At 53.6% G+C, this 20,351-nt stretch overlaps 9 protein-coding genes across 9 annotated transcripts; 7 read left to right on the top strand and 2 right to left on the bottom strand.

The window, feature by feature from the left end:
- Positions 1 to 37: 37 nt before the first annotated feature.
- RHO25_005716 (uncharacterized protein) lies at positions 38 to 913 on the top strand (the record flags this gene model as incomplete). The annotated part of the gene is made up of 1 exon (XM_023596597.1): positions 38 to 913. The coding sequence occupies one exon, from the start codon at positions 38 to 40 to the stop codon at positions 911 to 913; it is 876 nt and encodes a 291-aa protein (XP_023451945.1).
- Positions 914 to 2,246: 1,333 nt separating this feature from the next.
- On the top strand, positions 2,247 to 4,155 carry RHO25_005715 (uncharacterized protein; the record flags this gene model as incomplete). The annotated part of the gene is made up of 2 exons (XM_023596596.2): positions 2,247 to 3,717; positions 3,794 to 4,155. The coding sequence occupies 2 exons, from the start codon at positions 2,247 to 2,249 to the stop codon at positions 4,153 to 4,155; spliced, it is 1,833 nt and encodes a 610-aa protein (XP_023451946.1).
- A 612-nt stretch (positions 4,156 to 4,767) lies between these two features.
- On the bottom strand, positions 4,768 to 7,983 carry RHO25_005714 (uncharacterized protein; the record flags this gene model as incomplete). The annotated part of the gene is made up of 1 exon (XM_023596595.1): positions 4,768 to 7,983. One exon carries the CDS (start codon positions 7,981 to 7,983, stop codon positions 4,768 to 4,770), a length of 3,216 nt encoding a protein of 1,071 aa, XP_023451947.1.
- Positions 7,984 to 8,563: 580 nt separating this feature from the next.
- Positions 8,564 to 9,370, top strand: RHO25_005713 (uncharacterized protein; the record flags this gene model as incomplete). The annotated part of the gene is made up of 2 exons (XM_023596594.1): positions 8,564 to 8,603; positions 8,652 to 9,370. 2 exons carry the CDS (start codon positions 8,564 to 8,566, stop codon positions 9,368 to 9,370), a joined length of 759 nt encoding a protein of 252 aa, XP_023451948.1.
- Positions 9,371 to 9,787: 417 nt separating this feature from the next.
- On the top strand, positions 9,788 to 10,191 carry RHO25_005712 (uncharacterized protein; the record flags this gene model as incomplete). The annotated part of the gene is made up of 4 exons (XM_023596593.2): positions 9,788 to 9,798; positions 9,847 to 9,930; positions 9,993 to 10,045; positions 10,103 to 10,191. The coding sequence occupies 4 exons, from the start codon at positions 9,788 to 9,790 to the stop codon at positions 10,189 to 10,191; spliced, it is 237 nt and encodes a 78-aa protein (XP_023452728.1).
- A 191-nt stretch (positions 10,192 to 10,382) lies between these two features.
- RHO25_005711 (uncharacterized protein) lies at positions 10,383 to 11,483 on the bottom strand (the record flags this gene model as incomplete). The annotated part of the gene is made up of 4 exons (XM_023596592.2): positions 10,383 to 10,496; positions 10,548 to 11,117; positions 11,176 to 11,229; positions 11,295 to 11,483. The coding sequence occupies 4 exons, from the start codon at positions 11,481 to 11,483 to the stop codon at positions 10,383 to 10,385; spliced, it is 927 nt and encodes a 308-aa protein (XP_023452727.1).
- Positions 11,484 to 12,520: 1,037 nt separating this feature from the next.
- Positions 12,521 to 14,258, top strand: RHO25_005710 (uncharacterized protein; the record flags this gene model as incomplete). Its single annotated transcript, XM_023596591.2, has 5 exons — positions 12,521 to 12,951; positions 13,003 to 13,234; positions 13,300 to 13,489; positions 13,549 to 13,788; positions 13,984 to 14,258. 5 exons carry the CDS (start codon positions 12,521 to 12,523, stop codon positions 14,256 to 14,258), a joined length of 1,368 nt encoding a protein of 455 aa, XP_023452722.2.
- Positions 14,259 to 15,683: 1,425 nt separating this feature from the next.
- Positions 15,684 to 17,622, top strand: RHO25_005709 (uncharacterized protein; the record flags this gene model as incomplete). Its single annotated transcript, XM_023596590.2, has 3 exons — positions 15,684 to 15,714; positions 15,782 to 15,963; positions 16,021 to 17,622. 3 exons carry the CDS (start codon positions 15,684 to 15,686, stop codon positions 17,620 to 17,622), a joined length of 1,815 nt encoding a protein of 604 aa, XP_023452721.1.
- Positions 17,623 to 18,540: 918 nt separating this feature from the next.
- Positions 18,541 to 19,656, top strand: RHO25_005708 (uncharacterized protein; the record flags this gene model as incomplete). The annotated part of the gene is made up of 1 exon (XM_023596589.1): positions 18,541 to 19,656. The coding sequence occupies one exon, from the start codon at positions 18,541 to 18,543 to the stop codon at positions 19,654 to 19,656; it is 1,116 nt and encodes a 371-aa protein (XP_023452720.1).
- Positions 19,657 to 20,351: the final 695 nt, after the last annotated feature.

Raw genomic sequence — 20,351 nt, 5'->3', positions numbered from 1 at the left:
GCAAGCAAGCAGCATTCCATCAAACTTCAACAGAACCATGGCTACCTCTTACCAGCAGGACAACTGTACCACTGGGCGTCAGTCTGGCGCTGAGGACCACGCGGCTCATCCCGGCACACCAGTCGAAAATGTATGCTGGCGATACGAGTGGACGACTTCAGAGTGTGAGGCCGCGGACTGCCTCATCGACGAATTGAGAATTTTCAGCTGCCAAAATGCCACGATATCCGAAGACTACAAACACTACATTACCGCACAAGACCTGCCCTGCCAAATTCAGTCTCTCGAGCGAACGCGAAAAATAGTCCACCCCACTGAAAGATACGCCGCCAGTCGACAAGCAAGCACAACCACGTCTGCATCTACCAGCTGCGACAGCCTAGCACTCAGCTCAAGACCGGATACCCCGGAACAGTACGACTTCTTCCACGACTACGAGCGCGACTGGGACACACGTTCAATCACTGATTGTGGAACAGCCAGCATTCCACCCCAAGAACTTGATACAAAGCCCGTGCGGAAAACCGATTCTGGGTACTGGTCATATCAGGAGACCGAAAACATCATGTCTGAGACTCTCTCGATTAGTAGCAGCTACGACAGCGGCAAGGCCATGGACGCAGAACCAGTTTGCTGCAGACCGCTACAAGCCCGCAACAGCCTCGATCTCGATCGCAACGGCATCTGCCTGTGCAATTCCAAGCGCACGACCACCCCACGATCGGGCCCTTCTCTATCATACAGCAACAAGAGCTTCGAAGTGGTCGAAGAGCGTCTCGACTGGTACCTGGTGCATCGCAACAGCCTCGATCTCGCCCAACCATGTGGTGCCAGAAAGTCTCCGGCAGCGAAGAAGAGCCGTGGCCTCAAGGAAAGATGGGCTGCTCTGCGAGCGGCTCTTTCTCGGAAGTGAAAGGTTAAACGCGGCAGCGTGATGAAGATGACTGCAGTAATTCGAGCATAGCTGAGCGGTTGTGCCACTTTCGGCGCTGATGTCACCCCCAGAATCACAGAATGGCGGATTACCGTGTTTGATGATACCCTTTTGGATGGATGCTATTTTGATAGCCGTAGCGTAGCGAGTTTAGCTCTGCTGTACATTGCTATGATACGAATTTTGAGACAACGACGTGAAGTTCAACTTGCCTCAGCGATACCACACTAGTTTGATTCGCACTCCACTCGTTTATGCAAGTTTTGGTCTCAGTTGTGAACGGTGCAACCGTGCGCCGCGCTGGTATGCGAGCTGTCGTGTCATCTGTGTACTACTGTAACTTGACCTCACCTCTTCTTTCATGATGCAATTTCTCGCATCTCTTTCTTACTTGGGAGGTGCTGTCCTGCCGAATATTCGGTTCTCGCGCCTTTTGAAACACACATGACGACAGATAAGCGCGTCGCGGTAGAAATTTGTGTGAAATGCGGTTGTTTTGGGTGCCAAGAAGGGGTATCCCAGACTTTTGTTGAACACCACCTCACCACGTGGAAGGGGGTTGTCAGCAGTGTTGGCCATTCGTCATGCTGAGAGGGAGAGGGTTGTGACGTTGTATGTAGTTGTACATGAGCGAACTTCATGATTGTATTTCATGTGAATACGATCCTCCTCGGTGATGTTCATATATTTTGAACGAGGAGGCCTATCAAGATTCATTGCGCCATTGTCTTGGCGGGACAACCTGAAGATTCGTGACGAGAGGGTCGTCCCGCGGAGTTTGCCATTGCACTCATCTCTCCTGGACACGATAAGTTCCTCTTCAAGTTATCCGATTGCTGACATCGAGTCCAGGCAGTCCTTGTTCCATAGATCCATCTGAGATCATAGAGAAGTAGGGATCTTTTGCACTACCGGAAACGGTCTCGGAACCAAGTTCGAGGGATGAGCGGAGGGTGCGGCCGCAGTGATGACATCAAATCGAACAACGACCCCAGATCACAAATTCAGCCAGGTCCCGATATAGCCGAATATCACCACCTCCAAGTCTGAATACGAACATGCTGTGGAAAGGCGTTGTTGAAGGAAGAGGCACAGCTGGAAGCCTGGAACCGATGAGGAGCAAGAGCGGAAGACTCCGTGATGATCGATGGACTTGCCAGTTCGCGGCTCCCGCCACACAGCACCACACTTCCACTCCAAGCCAAGAACTGCCTAGTGGGCCTCGTAAGTGTAACTCTACGCTAGTTTCCAGCTTCCTCGTCGACTTCATCTTTGCAATCTCTGTTTTGTCTTTTGTTACTGCCCGTTTCACATGGATAAGGTACCGAATGTACTGACAGCAGAAACCATGGAGCCTACGGGCGCAAAATTATTCTCATGGAAGCGACTGAGTTATTTCCTCTCGGTGCTCGTTGTGGCGCAATGCTTTCTTCTCTATAACAGCATTGCCAGGAGCGATTCCTCGGCTGAGAAGTGGGACACCTCAGCTCCGGTTCAGACGACACAAGCCGAAAGCAACACAGCCCTATCACCTGCGACATTGCCGCATTTCGAGTGGAAGGATGAGAAGAGTCCAGCTGAGCAACACTTCGATGATGGATATCGAGATGCGTTGTCGGTGGAGCAATGCGACATCGCGTTCCCCGATCTCTACTACGAGATTGACCGCGCGACAAAATATTTCCGCGACCTTAAACACAAAATCACCCCAGAGGACACTTGGGACAATCCGATGGGGTCTATCCGATTTCTGATACACCGCAATGAGCTCCGCATCATCAACTCAACGAAAGCCTACATGCAGATGGGCGGAGCAGAGCGTGCCCACGCTCTGACAAACATGCTGCATCGCGCTGTCGAAAGTGCAACCGCAGGCGGCGAAATGCTACCGACTGTGGAGTTTACTGTCAGTCTGCCGGACTTCCTCGACCTCCCAACAGACTCGGACACAACTACGACATGGGCCTGGACTCGCGTGAAAAAGGAGAACGCCGACGAGAACCGACGAAAATTTGGCGAGCGCCTGTTCCTCATGCCCAATTTCGACATGTACTCACTCGGGGACCGCAAAGTGGGGGCATACCATGACGCGCGATTTCGCGCTTCACAATATGATTCGCCTCTCGAAGATAAGATTCCGCAGGCGGTCTGGCGCGGCTCAAGATGGGTGAATCCGGAGATTCGTGATGCATTACTGAATATCACGCGCAATGCGACATGGGCTGCGGTTGAACAGATCGATTGGATGTCTCTCACCCATGAACATCAACTCACTGTTGATCAGTTCTGCGCTTACCGATATGCCATCCACACCGAAGGTATCTCGTACTCTGGCCGCTTGAGCTTCCTCTTGAATTGCGATAGCCTGCCCATTGTCCACGATCTCGTATGGACGACACATTACTACCACCTTCTCGTCCCCAGCGGTCCAAAGCAGAATTATATTCCGGCGAAACGAGACTGGAGCGACTTGGAAGAGAAGGTCCAATACTACATCGACCACCCGGACGAAGCAGACTTGATCCGAAAGAACTCCATAAACACCTTCCGAGGGAAATACCTCACCCGCGCCGCAACGAGTTGCTACTTCCGAAAACTCATCCGCGAATACGCAAAGATCAGTTTCACACCCGAAGTACACGATAAATGGCCCGTGAGAGAAGGAGACGGGAGTGGTGCAGAGGAGAAGGCTGTCGCGCAGAAATTGAAAGAGGAACAGGACGCGAAAGCCAAAGCTAATGCTGATGCGATGAAAGCTGCTTTGGCTGCGGCTGCAGGAAACAGTACGGCGAATGGGACTGTGACTGTGACTGTTACCGTTACTGCTGGAAGTGAGGAGACTCCTGCTCCTTGCTCCAGCTGTTACCATGGTTGGAGCACCCGCTGGTCCGAACACCGATCACGAGGAATCACTTCCAGTGATGAACATCGATCCGAAAATCATCAATGATGGTGTTAATCATCGGATGCGTAGGGTACCAAGAAGCGAGTTTGTACGACGAGAGGAGCACAAGAGAGACGGCATTACATCTGCTGCTAAGCCAAAGAGAAAAGAAATTCTGGTGAGGAGAGGTCTGAGTTATGAGGAATTAATGTATGGACCAAGAGATTTTGAGCATGTGAGCGAGTTTTATGTGGAGGATGTCATTTTTACGGATTGGCAGGAGCGGAAGAAGTTGAAAGAGGAGGAGAAAAAGAAGGGAGGCAAGGCAGAGGATTGAGACAGACGTGGCATTGAAGAGCCTTTGCATAGGGGTCCTTGTTATGAGTAATGTGTTTACGGCCTTGTGTGGGAATACAAAGAGGTCACAAGCGCTTATGGCATTGGGATGTGCGCACGATTATATTGCTGAAGATACCCGCGCCGTGGTGCTTTGCACGTTAGACATACTTGAAATCACGAGAGGTCTCAGTGCGAAGCACAAGTAGATTTACATATGAACATGTAAAGAGATGCGCAATGAGGACTTCTGGCACATGTACATTCTCAAGCGTTGATTCCATTGCTCCGTCTATGGCCGAGACTTTTGCACTTCGCTGCTTCCACTGCACTCCGGCGATGCAGCCGCCATGCTAATCTTCTCAAAACAAAAACTTTTCGATGCCGCAATGCGTTGCTGTCAACCTTCTAAAACAAAACTTTTCGATGCTGCAAACTGTCGCTGACAAGCTGGTCACACTTTTCAACCTGGTGCAGTTTCCCAATTCTTCCAATTCTTCCGTTCATGCTTCGTGTGTTCACCCCTGCGACCATTGATTCCGCTCTGCACTCGTTCTGTTTTCCTGAACACTGCGCAGTAGCATCTTGTCTTCGGCAGAGTCCTCTCTTTCACTCAACGACTACGGAACTCTATTTCGACTTCCCTCCTATTCTTCTTGTGCTCTGGCGACGCAGACGAATTACGGATCCACGCGGGCTTTTCGGAAGTAGAGCCAAGCGGCATGTTTGAGTGCTGTCCTAGTCTCTTCGTAGCTCCATTTGAATTCTGAAGAGCGTGATGAGGAGGACTGCGCTCCGCGTGCTGCACGACTTCTTCCTGCATGTGTTCTCCCGCGTGCTCAATTCTGTTTTGAAGACGAGGATCTCTGCTTTGCTCCTTGCTTGGGCGGAAGCTACCGCTGGAGGTGCGACCGACGGGTGCCCGAAAGCTGCTTTCGCCTTGTGCAGAGCTTGCGACGATCAGATCAATCTTGTATGACCCTGACCAGCCCGGTCGGCTCAATCGCTTAACGAGATCATTGTCGATCGGTCCTGCCATCGCGCACCAAGCTCGCACATCATTGAAATCAGTCACCGTTTTGTGAACAGATCTCACATGTGCTGCAAGGCCGATGAGGCCTTTGAACGGGCTGCTCAGGCTTGCAGCATTGGCTGAACAAAGACGACAACTGATCTCGAACCAGTTCTCGTCGAAGTACGCCGTGGTCGGAAAATCGCGATGAAGAATGTTCGTATTCCACGCGGGGACAGCGTCGCTGTGCGGAGTGCCACGGACTTTGTTGCCAGCGTGCGGAACGATCTCCAAATCGGCAAGACGAGACGCGCCCACCACAAAGCGACGAGGGACGGGGAGAGATTCCGCGAAGTCGAAAAGCACGTTGCGGTCAATACGCACACGAGGATGTGATTTCTTTGCGTGGTCGAACAGCCCGTCGAGGCCGTGGAAGAAGCGAAAGCCACCATTGGAATAGAAATCAGCATTGGCAGAGCATATCCGACAGCTGATAATGCACCACTGTCCCTGAACCTGCGCGGTTGCAGTAAAATTGGGATGCAGTATGTCAGAGCGACGCGGCTCCTTTGGAGGTGTCATCTCGCCGTGAGAGCGCTTCTGTCCGCTTGCAAAAGGCTTGAAGAAGCCCGAATTCTCGCGAGTGGGGACAATCGCAGATGAAAGTCCGACGACATCTTTGTCCCTCTCCCTGAACAGGCTGCTGCTACGCGGAGGCGCCATATTCCGCGCCTCTACATCCGTATCTGGAGCACCGACGTTGGGAGCAGCTGTCTTTGAACGTTGCCCGATCTGTGAGGGTATGAATGGTTGTCCCAAACCATTTGGCGTCTTCTTGCCAACGACATTTTGCTCCGCAGGAGACTCCGACTGCAACGTGGGCTGCGAGCGGGTTGTAGGCCCTGCTATCGTCGACTGACCCTTTCGAAAGAATGTTGAAGCTTTCGCATGGGCATTCGCAGCTGCAGGAGTGGCCAACTCATCTTCAGAATCACCGAGCTCGACAACACGGCTCCCGCGCATCAGTGGCTGGAAAGCTCGCGCTCTGCTCCCAACATCATCGTTTCGACCACGAAGATTCTCGTGTGCACCATCCTGCATCTCTTCCATTGCCTGGTTTTTGTGCTGATCCGGACTCGCAGAGTCTGAGGAAGTATCATGTGGATCCGCAATGATCCCATCCTCCAACTTCAGTGCTCGCCTGTGGGCTTCTCCAAAGGTCGTCTTGATCGGAGCTCCTCTCAATGGCTGCTTGCCATCAAGGAGACGCTTCACGTCATCTGCAGAGAACTGGCGTCTGACACATGCCGCAGCGACTTCTTCGCGGGGAAAAGATCCATGGCTTCGTGCGATGTGCTGAACGAACGACGTAATGCTGGCGAAAAATTCAAGCTGCTCGACAGACGTGTTTGCGTGACAAACAAAGCATCTGAGTTCACACCAGGCGCCATGCACATCCTCAGGTTCCTGAATGTAGATGACTGTTGGGAACTCCTCGCTCAACGAACATTCATGTACCTCTTCACCGTAAACTGTGGAAGGCTTCTGGTCACTACCAGCAGACTTGCGTTTCTCCTTGTCTGTACTCGTGGATTCGTCTGCTGCTTTGGCGAATACTGGTGGCTTCGGAGTTGACTGTGATTTGGCGGTAGATCGAGCCCCGCTCGTTCCTTTCAAAGCCGCACGTAAATCTGCGTATTCGCTCTTCAGAGCCAACTTTTCCTGCGTCAAGGCGGACACAGACTCGCGGTTGCGAGTACGAGGCTGAGGCAGAGGGTCAGTCTGAGACTCAGATCTCGTATTGCCAGTCTCCTCGGAATTTTGCGGCAAATGCGAGTTCGTAGTAGATTGCGACTGTTGCGCGTCCGAATCAGAGTTGAGATTACCGCCGTTCGTGGCGGCTGGCGTATGAACAGGAGGACGCGGCGAGCGAGGTCTTGACGAAGGAATCACCTCTCGCGCGGGAGTATCGCAAGTGAAGAACGGTGGAGATGTATCGGCATTGCAGGTCGAAATGAGGCTGCGGCGAGCGGATGCATCAGTATGCGAAGTCGTTCGCCCCACGATGGGCTTCCTCGAGGTGGAGTCAGGAGTAGCTTGAGCTGTAGCCGTCGATTGAGTCACCATGGCCTCGCCAGGCATCATCTCCGCGTTGTGCGTCGCCTGTTGAGCGGCAGTCTCCATCTCGATCAAGTGCTCTGCTTCTTTTGGATGTGGCTGCGCAGTCTCTGATGAGCTTGAACTTTCATTTGTCACTGACTCGGCACTGAACTCTGGATCGAGCTGCTGGAGCTCCTCCCTCTTCTGTGCAAGCTCGATCTGAACGGAGTTCAAGCTGTTGATTTTGGACTGTGTAGCCTCGTTCAGCTCGTGAAGAGCGTTGCGCACCTGTAGTCTGTCCGCTACCATGTCGCTCTTCAGTTCCTCGACATGAGACTTAAGGGTGTCCAGGTTGAGGTTCAATTCGTCGGCACAAGACTTGAGAGCGTCCAGGTTGAGCTGAGCTGCTTTCAACTGTTTCTCATGGTCTTCGACCACTGTCTCCGCGGTTCGGACGTGGCCTTCAGCTGCGGTAAGGAGGTCGCGTTTGGCATCATGCGCAGCATGGATTTTCTTTTCCTCTGCAGCTTGCGACAATCGCACCTTGTCGATCTCACCGGGGACGTTGCGCTGCTTGTCTTCGAGTTCTGCAAGTTGCGCGCGAATTTTGTCGACTTCAGCTCGTTCCAGCAGCTGACGGTTGACCTCTGCCGTGGCGGCTGCAAGTTGCTTTTGCTCCGCGATCAGCTCCTCCTTGGACTTGAGCCAACCGGCCATGTCGGTCAGAGTGGGTTGGCGCTGTGTATAAAGTGAGCAGACAGTGAGAGCAGCGGATATCTGCAGTTCAGACTTGTTGCCTGAGGGCGACTTCAAGCGCGTCGAAGCGTCCGTGCGCGCCACAAACAACAAACAACGCCGACACGATCATCGGCGCCTCCAGTGGCAACTGGAAGCCTTCAGTGCGATATGATCGTTCGTAGTGATGCTTCTGCTACACGTCGGACGATAAGCCCGCACGCCATCCAGACTTTTCAGGGAATGTTGGCTGCAGAATATGCACCGCCAGGGAGGAACTCACCTCAGTAAGCGAGCACCCTCGAAGCGTTGCTCGACTCCAAGTCGCGCTCTGACGCAAGTCTGTGCGGGGCCCTCGACGAGCTCTTTTGTCGCCTGCTGCAAATTCTTGCTTCGACTGCCACGTCCACCGTGCCGCAAACAGCCAACGAGCCATCAGATGTACATAGCAGCAAGACGCGGCCGGTTGTACTAACTTCTTCTACTTCAGGCTGGTGGCGAGGTGCGAACTGCGAGTAGCTCCTTGTCAGACCAATCCTTTTCCAAGCACAACTCTGCCGCAATGGCCACGAAATGGAGGGATTTCAGCGCAAATGTCCACAGTATGTCCGTTCGCCCCAGAGCTCTTCCTATGCGCTAACCTTGGACAGAGCTGGAGATATTCGAAGGCATTCTGCAAGAGCAAGATCGAATGTTGCGAATTGGCATCGAAGAAAACTACATTGCCTGCCGATTGCTGGAGCAAGAAGCTGAGGACAAGAAGCAGAAGCGTGAAGATGTTGGTACAAAGCTTGCAAATATCGAGAAGAAGAAGGCAGCCTTGATGCGAGGAGAATCTGTCAATGTCGACGAGGACGATCCGCTTCTGGGACTGGAGACCAAGAGAAGGAGCATTTCGCGTACGATTGACAACGAGGCTGGAAATGAGTCTGCGAGCCAGGAAGACGATGCCACACAGTCCGAGAAGGAAGCCTCCGTGTTCAGCAATCCAGATGACGAAGACTTTGATGCGAGCTGCAGCGACAATGACGGCGCTCGTAGAAAGCACGCCCGTCGCGACAGTCACACTGCCGCACTCCAAAACGTCCATAAGAAGTTCCCTACAGTGCTTCTTATCGACGACGTCTGGGTCGAGGTGTCCTGCGCAGAGTGCGGGATCAACGCATCTTCACGCAACGGCTTCTTCAAGGCGATTTCTGGGTTCCGTTACCATCACAACAGGAAGCATACAGGTGTTGCTTACGAAGGGCTTGGCTTTTGCAAGAGACGTGTGGTCAGCGAGGCTGATGTGCAGAACATGAAGAGCGGCCGTGAGCCTGACGAGGTACCCATTGCGCGCAAGACCGCGCCGAAGAGGATCGGGCACTAGAGTGGCGTATCGTCCCAGTGTCAAGTCCATGCTGAATGGCGATGTTGAGATTGGACAACCGAAAGATATGCAGAAAGCTGGAAGATGATCAGGTGTCTCGCAAATGACTACGAGATCCACGAAGAGCGCCAGCAATGACGGAATGATGGAGCGCACTTGTCCAAGTTGGACGGCATCAGATAGATGACTATGGCAGCCGCAGTCTGTGAACAAGATCGAATGAACAGAGCAGGTAGACCATTGCAAATTGATGGCGTGGCAGAGGCAAGCAGCATGAGAAGTGAAGTGAAGTCAGATCCTCCCGAAACAGTTTCCGCCAAGCTTGAACCTGATTCGCCCCCGAGCTCCACCCACCTCGACTTGCAGGCGTCTCCATACATCATCCGCCGGTCTAACAATACGTCAACACAATACAACATGGCGAACGGGTAAGCATACTGCGGCACCGACGAGACTCGGGCTAACATACTCGCTAGCTGGAGTCTCATCATCAGCATCATCGTGGTCGTGGTGATCGGCCTTGCAGCCTGGTTCTTCAGTCCGAAGGGCGAGAACCAAACGTACGTCGCAGAAGCAGCCGCACTCCCATCGCTGCGCACAGTAGCTAACATCCTGGATACAGTGTCTGGCGGTCAACAATAATTCTGTCAACAGCGAGTTGTTGGCTCATGTGGGGTATGCACGGCAATCACAGACCACGGTCCTGGCATCATGCGCTGACAGCGACAACAGCAATCACTTTCCTCGCGCAATGGCATCCTCTCATCGTACCCGAGCGAAGCGATCTCCGATTAGAAGTTGAGCCAAACCAGAGGTTTTGAGCTGGGAAAGCAGACATGATTCGGCATGGCGAGGCGTTTCGGGGCGTTTGGGCAAAGAGCACGTACTTGTACTTCGTGAGAAGGGAAAGGCAGGCATCATCATGACAGAAGGAGCATGCGCGCTGCGCGGGACGGCAAACTGGGAGAATAGAAATGTGTACTGTGATACCAAGTGTATGAATATCGCTGCACTATCCCAGCCCAACTGTCTCCATGAGCGTGCGCCATACCTCTATAAGGTCGCCAGTCTCGACTACTCCTGCAGCAGCAACGCCTCCACCTACGCCGACTGCGCGCAAGATGCACTGTGAGATGGGTCAGCGAAGAAAGAGAGGATGGTAGAGGAAGAGACATACCCATCCTATACTTGCTCGGCATACAGCTCCAACAGCAGCTAGACCCGCAGCTCTCACATACCCACAATCAAGCAAAATTTCCAGAGCTGCCACGTTGTTGATGATGACGGCCCACGAGACAGCACTTGCGCTGCTTGGTAGATCATAGTTCCACACCAGAAGCATGAGCGGAAACAGTTTCGTGAAACTAGATACCAGTAACGCAGTGCTGATTAGAGCCGGATGTGGATAGTGCGGAACCAGTGAAGACAGCGGCCGTGGCAGACGTGTTGACAGCAAAGCTCGTATTGGTAAGTGGAATGACGCGGACTCCAGCGTGCACAGCACCAGGAAGAAGATGTACTGCACCAGGATCGGCTGAGCAGCTAGAGGGCTGCTGGCATCAAGTCCATCGGAAGTGCTGTTCCCTGTCAAGGACGAATCATTTGCTGTGCCTGACGGGAATGGGGGAAGTGGTGGTGGCGGCGACAGTGGTAGAGAAGGCGAGTCTGATGTGGCCTTCTCGATCCGTGCCCAAGTCAGGTAGACGTCGAATAGCAGTAGTAGGATTCCCAAGCGGATGATCGAGGGCTTTCATAATGTCAGCTGCTCTTTTTCAGAATATGCATATCCCACGTCTGCTGCTCACATCGAATCGCCCATCTTCTCTGCCAAGTCGATTGAATAGCAGATGTCTGTAGACCTAGGTCAAATCTCAGTATTCGAACAACTTGCCATATCCGCTGAATTTGCAGTCGTGGTACACACCTGCGGCTTGATCAAGACCAAGTCGATGAAAAGCACGACGAAATCATGCTCAACATATTTATCCGCGAAGCGCTTACATCGCGGACACTGTGTCAAGCGTACACCCTTGCCCAGCGCTTTGTCATCGGCTTTGCTGTAGGTTGTGTATAATGTGGTGACCGGATAACGGCATTCGATGCATATGGGCATGATAACCTTTCATCGGGTTCGGTTCTTGTTCTCCGGGATATGTTATCGCATGTCGTGTTGATTATAGAGTACAGCATGCTCAAGAAGCTGTGAACGGCGACGCGCCAAGACGTGGTCGAAGCCCCGGAAAGTCAAAGCGCGACTTCCAACACAACTCTCAAATCTGACATCACGTCTTCATGTTCTTCCCATGCATCGCCAAGCTACTCTACGGCCGCATACCGGATGTGCGGTATCTTTTAAGCATTCTCACGCACTCTGTTCATGACCCTGTACCTGCTCTTGTCGCGATCTTCGCCACGACTGGACCAACACAACGGGATTCTGGCCGCATCTAGGACGGAATCTCACCTACCGCCTGATGCAGACGCTGCTCCCAGGTCAAGGGCTGCGGAAGAATTAGATCTCCGCGGTATCGCTGGCTCAGTGCCTGTTCAGTGTTCTAGTTGCATTGCAGCTGTGTTCTCGAACGTGTTGGAGAACGCTCGACCATAGCCGCCCTGGTCCTGCGGGAAGGATCAACCTGGCGGTGGCTGACATGCGCGCTTATGCAACCTCGGAAACAGAACGAAGAACTCAAGCTCGGAAGACCTCTGCACCCGAATAGAGCGCCTGCCAGAGAAACGCATTTGTCGCGTAGCAGGCGAACTCTGTTGACCACATTGACAAGTGCAGCCCGCGTGGAGATGCCGTGGCGACTCAGTTGTCTTCCTTCAAAATGCATCACATGCACAGCTCCGGGGGTTTTCCGCCGAAGGACCAATACTCATACACTCGCTAAGAGCCAGACACGCCAGATTGCCCAGTTTGTGCGCGTGGCTGCATAACAGTCTGCAGTTGGTTTCGCGGCCAGATGCTATTCGTCGTGCACAGCCGCCGATGCATTGATTGGGGCGCAGCTCCAGGTCGCATTCTCGTCACTGTTGCCCATCCTCTGGAGAAGGAGCAGATGACGGGTTGACACCATCACTGCTTTCCCAGCCGGTAGGTCTGCGATCTCTTTCAAAACGTTCACATGTTACACGCTTTCCCATCTGATGGCTCTCCTGGGAGGACCATCGCACAATTCCATCAGGTACACGGCCTTGGAGGGTATGGAGGTCAGCAACGCCTCGGACACGAATCGTGTCGAACAGGCAGGCCTTGAGCCGACTTTTGATAGAGAAGCAGCCGCACCCGAAGTACTTCCGACTTACCTCTCCCGTACACCTTCTCGACACTCTCACCACAGCCCAGAGCCATACTACGGATCTACATACATCGACAGTAAACCAGGACAGGAAACAGACGATGGCCATATCCCCGCTTGGTCTCAAGAGCCGGGGACGCGGAAGTCCAAGACCTACTGTGGGCTCCGGAGGCGGACCGTCATCGCGATTGCGGTCATCTTGACTGTGTTAGTGATCGTAGCCATCGTTGTTGGAGCCGTGCTAGGAGCGAAGTCGAGCGGAGGCAGCGGAGACAAGACGTAAAGGTTGACCGCTTGATACCTTTGCAATGGTGACTGACAGTGTTACAGGCAAGGGAACAGCTCTGTGTCGCCGCTGGTCATTCGCGACGGAGGTGGCCTCGCCACCGTAACGGCTTCGAGTGCTGTCTTCGCCTATTACCAAGCCGAGAATGGCTCGATCATTGAGAGCCGGATGGCCAATGACACGGACTGGCATGTGCAAAGCGCAATTGCGACACAAGGCGCGGCACCTGGAACAGCCATAGCGGCTTCGAGCATAACGCTATACGGCACATCTTACGTAAGTGTGGCAAGTTTTTGGTTGTACTGGCGATCAGAGCGATCATCCGCTCATACTTTGCATAGGCTCTGGTCTTCTACACAGATAACGATGGCGAGATCATGATGACTAACCGCACGTCCACTTCTCCCGAGCAATGGTCCGAGCCGATCAGTGTTCTCTCAAACGATGGCACACAACCAGGTACATCTGCGCTCCAGGTGAACCTATATCCTGGCTTCGGCGAAGATCCAGTCACGATTCGAGTATACTACGGTAGAGATGCACCTTACCCAGTCATACTCTCAGTTCTCACTGACATGTCACTACGACAGGCTCTGCAACACCCGCCCAAGGAGTTCGAGAACTGGGTATGGGCAGCGATAATGATTATGCGGTGGCGTCATGGAATGGGTTTGCCAAATTCAGCTTCCTGAACCAGAGTGATCCGAACAGCGGCGTGGGAGCCACCAGCTTGAACGATTTGGCACGGCTGTACGTCCGGAATAGTACGACCGGCTACCTAGCTCAATGGGCTCTGGGCTGGGGCACAGAGGTCGAGGGATGGTGGCAGAGTAAGTTGACCTCTCAGTTCAAGGATCAGAGGCGAGAAAGAGCGCTCACGATCATGCTTCTGCACACACAAACAAAAGCCAGGGATGAATCATGATCTAACAGAAAACTAGCTGGCTCATCTTCCTCGACCGATCCTCTCGTTGCGAACAGTTCATCGATCACTGCCTGCAACGACCAAGCTTCTACCCGAACAGATTACGTCTTCTATCAGAGCATCACCGGTACCCTCGTATGCGCCATCTCAGCTTCTGATCGCGGGTTCACAAGCTTTCACGTACTATCCGAAGCAACGCCTGCAGACAGCACCAAGTTGCACGCTTGGTACGACGACGACAGCGATGGTGAGGATGGCGATGGAGGAGCAACACTGTTCTACCAGGATAGTGGAGCTCAAGCGGCGTTGAAGTACCTCAAGATTCGTCGTACCGGGGAGGTGCAAGCAATTGGAAGTGTAAGAAGTTCAGGTTGAGGAGAATGTCTCAGCGTAGCTCCATTGAAGGGCTACGGAGATGGGATTACCGCACGTACCGGCGAACACAATACACATTCGCCGTTCTGCCTGCCACTCGGAATATATACGTATGCGAACTCTGTCAAACAGTGGAGGCTAAAGTCTACCCGTGCAGCAGACACTGCACTTGTAGGTGTAAATAGCGTGAAGTCGCGTGGGGTGAGCAACAGGGTCGGCCGCAAACACAGGGAGCAGTTTCAGATTCGATCTGACATTGCCAGTCGGCAACAGAAGCTTTGGTTGCTGGGATACCAATCCGGCTTCCTCACCCCAAACAGACGTCAGATTCCAGACGTCAGCTTCCATAGACCAACTGCCAAGGCTTCCAGATTCCTACTCTGCACGAGCCAACAAGGTCACGCCATCGAGATCGGATGGCTCCGAGTACGACCAAGAATGGGGTCGAAGTGCTGCAAAAATTGCGCTGAGAGGAGGTAATGACAATTGACAAGTCAAAACAGTCTCACACATCGAAATGAGCACTTGAGTTTCGCCAATGGTCGAGATTTGTCACGCCAACCATGTCGAAAATCTTCACAGCTGCCAGCTGTGATTAAGAGGACAGACGTCATGCCGCTCTCGACATGGGTGCTCTGTCCTGCCAAAGTGTCGAAGACGACCAACGCGGAAGTGGTCGCCAGGGAATCGTCCTGTCCAATTGCTGCATATCATCTCACCGGAGTCGCGACGACAACCATGTGTAGTTCACCCGGACAGTCAGCTGGGAATGCTTGCATCTTTGGCGAACGTTGTGTTGCGGTGTAGCCCGATCTGTCAGGCGTGCCAGCTGCGGGTTGTTGTTGCAGCACAGCAGCAGTCCACGCGATGGCTTGGCGGGGTAACAGGTAGGTCAGCGGGAGCGGCGGTGCACGACGAGCCACGGCAGTAGTATATGGAGGGTGTGGGAGAAGGACGGCAGAAGGAAGTGAAGTTCACGTGTCGAACGGCGCGCCGATTCAGGCCGCTCGAAGCAGCTTAGTGCCGCTCCTCCCTGGTTTCATCGCCGAGTCTTGGAGTGGTCCGTGCCAGGCCAAAGCCAAAAAGGCTGCCCTCCGCTCGGAGCCAGTTGTGTAGCTCGTTCTAACAATAGCATCCATCGAGAGACAACCTCAGAAAAGCGGCAGACACGCGTGCCAGCGTGCGCGACACCCCGACGATCGCGCTGAATATCACCACCCACGCCGGCCATTGCTGCGAGCCCCGCCAGCAGCACGTCGCGCGCCAGAGCACCCGTCGTGTGCAAACCGCGACGACGACCGACAGACTCTGTTCCATCGCCCATCGATAAGCGCCGAGTCTGTGGATGCATCGAGTGTCCAGAGCTTCATCACCAGCTTGGACCTTCGCGCTCGGTAGCGAGCCGCTGCGTGTGCACCGGTAGCCATGGGTAGAAGAAAGATTGAGATCAAGCCCAGTACGTCGCGTTCTCAGACACTTGCCATCGAGGAAACCTCACTGACCACTGTTCCATCAACACACAGTCCGCGACGATCGAAACCGAAGCGTTACCTTCCTCAAGCGCAAAGGCGGCCTCTTCAAGAAGGCCCACGAGCTTTCCGTGCTATGTTCCGTCGACGTTGCCGTGGTCATCTTCGGACATAACAAGAAATTGTACGAGTACAGCTCGTCGGATATCAATGAGATCATCGGCAGATTTCAATACGTACGTATCTCCGCTGCGTGATACTATGGGAAAGAGTGATGGACTAATGGGGAGCAGTATGGCGGCGCGCACGAACACAAAGGGCCACAGGACTTCGCGGACAAGGCGGGCGGCGACGATGACGACGAAGATGGAGAGGGCGGGGACGACATGGGTGGCGATGAACACAGAGGGACACCACAACCAGACCCGTCAATGATGCATGCCCACATGGCGAACCATCCAGGCTTTCAGCATGTCAGACACGGGACACCGCACGCGTCTCCGCCAATGCACAATGGAGCCATGCCACAATTCACGCGAGGACCTTCGCCGCTTCCACCAGGCATGACGGTTTCGCGGCCGAACTCACGCAATGCACAGCACCCTGGAGGTCCGCAGCACATTCGCAGGACAAGCTCGAACTTGGTTCCCCAGCACCCGCAAGGCGCCCCGCCCAGCTATGCCTACCAGCCCAATCCGCCCTTCTACAACCCCCAAGCAGCACAAATGCAAGGTCGACCGCCGCCAGGATCAGTGCCTCCGCCCGGAGCATTCCCGGCTCCATATCCACCGCAACAGCCACAGCATCCCCCAATGCAGCAGCAAGCGTTCATGGAGGATCAGCGACGATCCATGCCTCCCAATTATCCTCAGCAACCGCCGCCACCTCAGCCAAACATGCAAAGACATCCCTCCGGCGATCATCTTGCACCTCCCGGTCAACAAGCTCAACCCTCGCCCAGACTCCAGCAACAGCAACGGCCCACGCCTTCACCGCAGCCGCCTCAGAATGAATTCCAAAGCCCACCCTTACCGCAGCCCAAGCCTTTACCAGCACACGCCAAAGTCAATAGCATATTCACACCAATAGACGACAGCAGATCAATGCTAGCACAGCACTGGGGTGGGCCTAGCAACGCAGAACCTCGGTCAGATCCGGCAGTCAAACTGGAAGGCGGTGGCCCTCGGTCACAGTCGATAGATGTCGCTCAGATGCAACGAGAGAATCACGCCAAGGCCAATGGACTTTCACCGAGGCCGCCGCCATCCGTTCCGCCTCCGACCACACAATCCGCAACGCAATCACCTCAACCACCTCATCGGACTGCTAGCACACCTACCATAGTGGGACCTGGTCGCAGCGGATCTGTACAGACCGAGGCTAAGAGACCGCGGTTGAAAGTGCAGATCCCCAGCGAGCAGTCTGGAGATGAAGGTGGAACAGCAGAATCTGCGCAGGATCTCAACACCAGTAGCGAAGCGCAGACTGCCAATACGACAGCGGGACAACCGCAAGTGCCAGCTCACGGAGTTGTTTTACCCCCGCCATCACCCAGTGCAGGCGCACTACTATCGGCTGGCGCACAAGGACCACCTAATCCGTTTGCCAGACCTGCGCCACCGATGAGTACTAATCCACATGCTGCGAATCGCGAAGCGAACCACATCGAGACACCGTTGTCAGCACTGCCGAGCAGATTCATGAACAACGAACTACTACCCTCGCCATCTGCTTTCTATCCTTCGGATTGGAATAATAACATGTTGCCTTCGCCGTTCACTTTCCAAACTCCCGTAGCAGGGAACGGCCCCAGCTGGCGGACCGAGGATGAGCGCAAACGAGGCAGCGAGGACCAAGGCGAAGACGGAAACGATCCGAAGCGAGTAAAAACTTAGCAGGGCTCCTCAAGCATTTTCGATCGACGACTAAAGTACATGAATGGAGGCACATCTCCTATAGAGCAACAGCGAGTGCGGGTCATGAAGGAGCTAATGACGAAACGATCCTGCATACGGATGACAAAGGCGCAAAGAGAGAGATACATTTTGCATTGAGCAAGCAAGCAAGCAGGAACGAAACCCCCTTCCTTTTTTCGGAGACTTTTTTACATTGTGTTATTTCATTATTAGCTTACACGGGGTTGTATGATTGCATTTTGCAATATGAGCGTGCTTTGAAGAAAACAGATTGATTGGCACTCAACGATAATGATTCGTGTTTTTGGGAGGTTGTCACTCCTTTTCTATTAGAGCAGGAGGAGAAGGTTATTGTCGGCGACAATACGGTATGGGGCGGATGGTAACAAAAGGACAGAGGAGGCTGGATCAGAGCAGTAAGGACTAGCATAATGACAATGTGAAAAAAGACATATTTATCTGATCTCCTCAGGCATACTCGAGTCTTGCTGATGGATTGTCCCAGGTTCAGCGGGTCTGCTCGGCTTGTTAGGGCAAACGTCGGCACAAGGTCTTTTCACATGTCAAGCACAGACGTCACTGGAGTGAATGAGAAGCAGGCGGAAGTTTGCTAAGGCTCTTTGAATTGTTTGCTTCGCGAGAAATAAAAGTTGCTTCGTCGACGAGCATTTGCGACTTTCCTTCTGACATCAAACAACAATACAAGCAGCAACATTCTGCGTTGGCCTTACTCTCCACTTGAGCCGTATACACGCCTTCGATCAACAACAATACACACAACGCCAATACAACTCGCCGCCTCTACCGCTCCTAACCATTGACTCGTTCGAGTCACTCTCCTTTGACAATACAAGTAAACCAGTTCTTCACCACTTCGAGTCCTCCTTCTCCGCCATCATGAACACCGACGCCACCAACACCGCAAATCCCTGGCTCCAAATCGCCCACCTTGGCAACGAGAACGCTGCTTTGCACGAGCAGCACATGGAGACTGCCGCAGAGATAGACGGCATCCTGGTCCAACAAGCTGAGAGGAGAGAGGAGCTCTCGAGTCTGGAGAAGAGGATGGAGGAAGTGAAGGAGGAGTTGAGAGGCTTGGACAGCAGGTTGGTGGCGAGGAAGCTATCGGCCGGGCAGATTGGGGAGGAGATGAGGGTGAACTCGGAGCGGTTGGCGGAGTTGCAGCGCAGGGTTTCGGGAGCTGGAGAGGCTGGGCAGGGTGGTGATGGCTTGAGAGAGGGCGAGGATGGGCGCGGTGAGGGAGGAGGTATTGGGGGTGCTGGCGTGACTCCGGTCGAAGGTCGTGGTGCTTCTGCTGAGGTTGTGCCCACGGGGCAGCAGGGTGAGGTCGGAGTCAAGGGGGAGGAGGAGGAAGACAGCTTTGAGGATATCCTTGGGACCGGGAACACCTACAACCGGCAGTCCTCTCTCATGGACAACTCTGGCACGACTTCTTCCCGAGAATCGGCACTATCAGACAGTGCCACCATGCCAAGCAACTCCTCTCGCCGGCCATCACAACCACGACCAGAGGCACGGTCGCTTCCTGGGCCGAAAGCTCGCCAACCCTTTCCCGACGGCAAGCCTCGACCACCAAAGAGAGCAGCGTATCTCTCGTCATTCTCACCGTACGCTGCCGCCGCCATTGAAGCCGGCCACTATGGTCCAAGACATCTGCGACCTGAGACGGCCCCAGCTTCTCCTCGTGCTCCTACGACTGCTCGCCGCACGAACGCCTTGAATGCGGCTTCGCCGCCCGTCACACCAACCTCCACGTCTCAGAGAACGAGACAAGATAGCACTCTTTTCACCGGCGGAGCTGCGGACACCGCTCTCTTGGCGAGCATGCAAGCTCGTATCGAAACGACCTCTGCTCGTTCCCAGCGGCTTCAAGATCCAGGTCGTGATCGTGTGCCATTCGGTGTCAACGAGCGCGACCTGTTCAGACCGCAGGCAGATGGAGAGGGTGGTGATGGAGGAAAGAAGAAGTCAAAGAGGAGAAAGATTGAGTAGATTCTCTACAGTGACAACACTAGATTGTACTCAACTCATCTGCTACGTAAACTTTCCTGCTCAGATTCAACTTCCCTCACAGTCTGTTCTACAGGTTTATAAGTCGTAGAAATCGACCCAAGATCTCTTACTCCATGTTTCCCTGGCATGTCACCATACTGTGAATCAACAACAAGTTGTGCTTCGGCCACATCTTTCGGGCAAGGATCTTTGCCGGGGAGATTCGGTTCTGTCATATTTACATCTATGCTGGCGTTCTTCGCGATTCGAATTATTGATGAGAAGTTTGCGGTGAAACTTGCTCCGGTGTGGAATATTGAGACTAGGCCGAAGATTACGTTGAGGATCGTGACGCCGATTGCGAGACCGTAGGTGAGCCAGAGTTTGGAGGAATCGTAGGCGTAGATATTTCCGTAGGTTTTGAAGGTCACGTCAACCGGTGGTGGGGCGAAAGGGTTTGAGATATTGTATCTGGGTGGCGTTTAGTGAATTGGCCCGAGACTACATGGCTCGTGTCCATGATGCGAAGGATATGCTTATGTTGAAAAAAAGTTCTTCGAGGGCGTTCGATAAGCTCATGCTCGGGCCTGAAGAGACATGTGGACGACTCAGGCTCAAAGCTTGTTCGTATGCATTGTCAGAAGAGCTATTGGCGTAGGTAGCGTTGAGTGTGGTGTTATGACTTGATATTTGCG

The sequence above is a fragment of the Cercospora beticola genome, chromosome 4, assembly GCF_033473495.1.
Source record: "Cercospora beticola chromosome 4, complete sequence".
NCBI classification, from domain to species: Eukaryota; Fungi; Ascomycota; class Dothideomycetes; order Mycosphaerellales; family Mycosphaerellaceae; genus Cercospora; species Cercospora beticola.
The sequence above is the reverse complement of the archived record's forward strand: the minus strand, read 5'-3'. Positions and strand labels throughout refer to the sequence as shown.